The following is a 4,488-nucleotide window of genomic DNA, read 5'->3' as shown; positions in this document are numbered from 1 at the left end:
TTAGAAACTACAACAGTATTGAAAAGTTATTCCTGTGGGTTACTTCTTAGGGTTTCCGCGAATGCCCTCGCGTATGTTCCACTGCCACTCTCGCGTCGGGTTGGCGGTGAGCTCCTACAACAGTGATGGCCATTTAGTTTGACGACACCCGATCACGTAGTTTACAACTTCTCCCAGGTTGTTCACACTCTTGGGGACCACGTCTTTGAGGGAGAAAAGTGTTTGAATGTGGAGTACCACAACGAAAAAGGTTTTAAAGACTACGGTATCGCTCACACAGAGTATGATCACGGATTCATGCTTCAAGGTCACTGTAGAGATTGTTAGGTTGTCGACGGGCCAGTAAAGTGAAGTGAAATTGCAGCGGAGAACAATAACGCTCAATAACTAGTCATATCATGAAATACTCATTCAACGATATACTCGTAGTTGCTGAGAAAATGTATCAAGAGAAAGTTGGCATCGTGAAGAAATAAAGTTGCTGCACAGTCTCTTCAAAAATCAGCGCCCCTCAGATGCCGTTTGAACTACTCGAAGTTGCAGCTAGTATAGCAATATATCAACCCTAAAAGAATATTTTTTCGGGGTAGGCACTATTGCAGGCTTCAGTAAGCTCTCTACCTGCCTTGCTCTCTTAACCTACTAAGTAATACCCTCCCACGGAAATGAAAATTTCGAAGCTCAATTGCCTGCCGCACCACTTAGAGATGATCTGTCCAGAGCTTTTTGCCCTGTCGCGATGGCCTGCACGAAACCGAGGAGCAGATGCGATCTCCGTCCGGCTTGGTTGTCAAAATTAGCCTCCATAACAGTAAACGGACGTCAAGATTTACGGTCACCAAGACAGCTCCCCGCACTATTCGGGCGCCATTCACACAATCTTCTCATGTGAGACACATATTCTTGTTCTTCATTGCTGTCGCACGAGGAAGCCACAGCTCCCATGGCCACAAGCAATACAAAGTTCTGTGTCGGCTTGCCAACCTCCTGAACCATTCAGTAGAACTCATGTAAGGAAAAATAGAAAGAACCTTATGTACTAGCCGCCCGCAGAATGTTGAAACGTCATTCATTGATAAACTAGTAAGCGGGAATTCGCGAGTAAGAATATCCCTTGTAGCCGCGCCAAGAGTAGTAGGCAATGCGGGTCTCGTAAAAGCCCGGAAGGAAGAGAAGGATGCCGAGAACCAAAAAGCCGTAAGCCTGAGAGGAGTCCCCTTCCATGTGCTGGGTGTAGATGAAGTGCGAAATGACGAGGAACAGGCAGCCAAACGCAAGCAAGACGACGGCCAGGGCAATAGACTTCCATGGCACGTCCTCAGGGAGCTCAAACCGGTAGCGAAGGTCCTCATGCGCCGCAGTTGAGAGCCCAGAGAATGATGACGATTTCTCTCGCCGATCATCTTGAAGAGATGCTAGCGCCGAGTAACGGATGTGAGGGCGCTCCCCTATCTCTCCCCTCATTGTAAACCGTAAACTTTGCATGCAGGTAATGTAAACCTAAGGTATCATCTGACTGCAACTGCGATCTGTTGAATCATCTGGTCACTGAAGATACGATAGTTTATCACCAGCCGGTCCTACGTCTCCTTGGAGATTCTTTGATTACATCTTTACTCATACGGTCGCGTTCAGAGGCTTTCATAGGCGGGGAGAGGTAGCCAGTCGAACCAAGAGAGAGGTAGTGCTCGAATGTTGCTTTCCCAATACAGACAGTGGCACAACAATCTTTCCAAACCTGTCTTTGGAAGGAAAACCAATCAGCTGTATCCTTCCATGCCACTTGATGACGGTCTATACTGTGAAGCAAGCTCCAAAGAACACTTTGCAGAAGACAAATCCCCTGCAGCCAAACGAAGCGTTTCTCTGAGTACCTTGTACCGTGTAATTCCACTCTCACAGTTCCTGTCGTTACAAAATCGGCTCCCCCATCACCTTTGCGGAAGAGAAGTCAGAACGCTCAGTACCACTTTGATGCACACCAACCCTCCAACTGCGAAGGAAGAAGATATTGGATGAGAACATACAGAAGAAGCATTACCAGTTGACGTCCATGTGAGGACAATGCCGGCGGAGGAAGGAGGAGGCAGAAGCCCAATAGGAAGAAGTAAGGAGCACATTAAGCTCGTCGACAGCCGAGGTACTGAAGCGCAGCCGACGACATACGAAGCTGGATTTCCTGTCAGTTCCTATCCTGGCGCCCAGGCTACGAAATCGCCACCACTCAGGCTATCATAGCACAGAAGAGGAAATGCCTCACACGAATAAGCTGACAGGAAAAAACGACGACTGCCAGGCAGCGTAGATCAGTAACCCCGGCACTGACCAATGAACTACGGTGATCAAGTGCATGTCACCATTCAAGCGGGTTGACATGCGAAGCTCACTGTGACCAATTTTCCAAGCAGACGCGGCTCCTCGATATCAAGCTTCAACCTGTCACCGAACACAAAGCTACAGTATGAAAGAACCACAAAAAATCACGAAGAGAAACTCTTGAATAAAGCCAGATACCCACCGCCATGACTTCCACTTCAGGATATTAACGGTCAGAAGCTTCTACTACCGGAGGAGTGTGAACAGCAAGGCACCAAAACCGTGCGCGAAAACAAACCGAGTGGAATTAAGAAGCTATTCTGAGGAGCAAGTAGATGAGCTCGACACAGGCAGTCAGCACACGGGAAGATGCAGTCACGTTGGCATGCTCCCATGTACCAACAATCTGGCACGACGAGGAAGCAGCACGGTGCAATGTCTAAACGATTGAAAAGTTCCATTCTCAGGGATTTAACTACCCCCCCCCCAAATACTACCGAATAAACATTTCAAAGAAACCAAAAAAACAAAACAATTGAAATAAATTGTGGGGAAGCGGCGGCAGGCTTTGCAGAGAAGGAGAGAGAGATAAATGCCATGAAGGAGAGAGAAGCAGCGGGGGATTTTTTGAACCCTCGTTTACCTTGAAGAGCGCAGACAGGCAGACAGGCAGAGGGAGGGAGGCAGAGACATGCAGCAGCCAGGCAGGCAGTGCAGCAGCAGCGGCAGGGTAATGCTGCTGGTCGCGCCGTCCAGCATGGAAGAGGAGGAGAGGGACTGAGACGACGAGGGAGAGGAGAATGGAAGAAGAAGATGAAGGGAGGAGGTGGAGGAAGAGGAGCTGAAAGGGCGATGACGATGGCAAAAGTGCAGCATTCAGCAGTAGTAGCATCATCAGCAACAGCATTAGCAGCACTAGCCCGGTTTCCGATTCCCAGTTTGCGGCCTTGGCCAGGAGGGTTCCAGGAAAGCAGTCGTGTTACGTGTCAAGTGTTGTCTGCGTGAGAACGACTCTTCTGAGCGAGAGAGAGAGAGGTTGTTGAGTTGATACCCTGACGTAATGCCCTGACCATGGAGAGAGAGTGAGTGGGGCACTTCTTCCTCATTCCCTCCCTAACTCCCTCCCTCCCGTCACTGCCTCTTTCCTTTGTATCATTTTGTGAATCAAAAGGATTGGACTGAACAAGGATTGGATTAGATTGGATTAGATTGGATTTGGAATGCTTGCCCAGACAGACAGGCAGAGAGAAAGAAAGAATGAATGAATGAATGAATGATGGATCATGTGCTTATGTCCTTGTTCTCCGATATTCTGCTGCTGCTTCTGATACTATTAACCACCACTATTACATTTTTACTTCCTGTGGATTGGGGGGGGAGGTATGAGATCGACTGCTGCTGGTGGGGCAGGCTCAAATAGTAGGTATGGGGACAGGTTTCCGCTAATTGAATGCCCACCTCAGTATACCCAACCCAACTCACCAACAGAGCAAGTGAGAGTATGTGAGAAGTGTATACATACATACATACATGTGTGTGTGTGTGTAGTTAACTTGGAATCCTGGTTTATGTTGTTGGAATCTCTTGTTATCCTGTGAATGGACTCGTAGTCTCATCATCTCCCTCTCTATTGTTCTCTCCATTTGTGGAACTGCTGCTGAGGGCTTCCCTCCATAGATGGCAACTTCTGCCATTCTGCAGATACACAATGCAGTAAGCATGCTTGTAAGTATTCCTACTGCATCTTTCATGGACCCCCCTTGTCTTTCAGAAAGAGGGATGAAGGAGTACTATTGATGAAGGACAGAGAGAGAGAGAGCAAGAAAGAGTAGGAGGAGGAAGGTAGGTCGTAGTAGTCATAGAGGTAGGTAGCAAAAACACAGTGCATATGTCAAGTTAGGAAGGGGTAATAGTGATAGAAGGTATCAAATCCCTGGAGAGAGTAGTCCTTTTTTTCCCAAATCTCTGGGGTGGGTACAACACTGTCGTGCAGTCAGAGCCTGAATGAAAAAAATAAAATAAAACAAAATAAAACCATGGATGAATAAGGGAGATCTGTAGATTAAGATAATATTCCATGGATGCCTGAACGCACACTAGGAAAACCACGTTTTGAAAAGTGGAAAGAAAAGTTTATTAAAAACATGATTCGTAGGTCTAATAATAATAACA

The 4,488-nt window shown here is 47.3% G+C and overlaps 1 protein-coding gene across 1 annotated transcript; it reads right to left on the bottom strand.

The window, feature by feature from the left end:
* Positions 1-429: 429 nt before the first annotated feature.
* On the bottom strand, positions 430-3,342 carry LOC112284349 (uncharacterized). Its single transcript, XM_024524074.3, has 3 exons — positions 2,960-3,342; positions 2,042-2,436; positions 430-1,843 (listed from the first exon to the last, which is right to left on the bottom strand). Exon 3 carries the CDS (start codon positions 1,483-1,485, stop codon positions 1,081-1,083), a length of 405 nt encoding a protein of 134 aa, XP_024379842.1. The 5' UTR covers positions 1,486-1,843; positions 2,042-2,436; positions 2,960-3,342; the 3' UTR covers positions 430-1,080.
* Between the last annotated feature and the right edge of the window lie 1,146 nt (positions 3,343-4,488).

The sequence above is a fragment of the Physcomitrium patens genome, chromosome 7, assembly GCF_059467195.1.
Source record: "Physcomitrium patens ecotype Gransden chromosome 7, ASM5946719v1, whole genome shotgun sequence".
Taxonomy (NCBI): Eukaryota; Viridiplantae; Streptophyta; class Bryopsida; order Funariales; family Funariaceae; genus Physcomitrium; species Physcomitrium patens.
This window is presented reverse-complemented; position numbering and strand designations above follow the sequence as displayed.

What these genes read in the sequence shown, in the direction of transcription:
- LOC112284349 (XM_024524074.3), bottom strand. Translation starts at nt 1,485, where the DNA reads ATGCAAAGTTTACGGTTTACAATGAGGGGAGAGATAGGGGAGCGCCCT.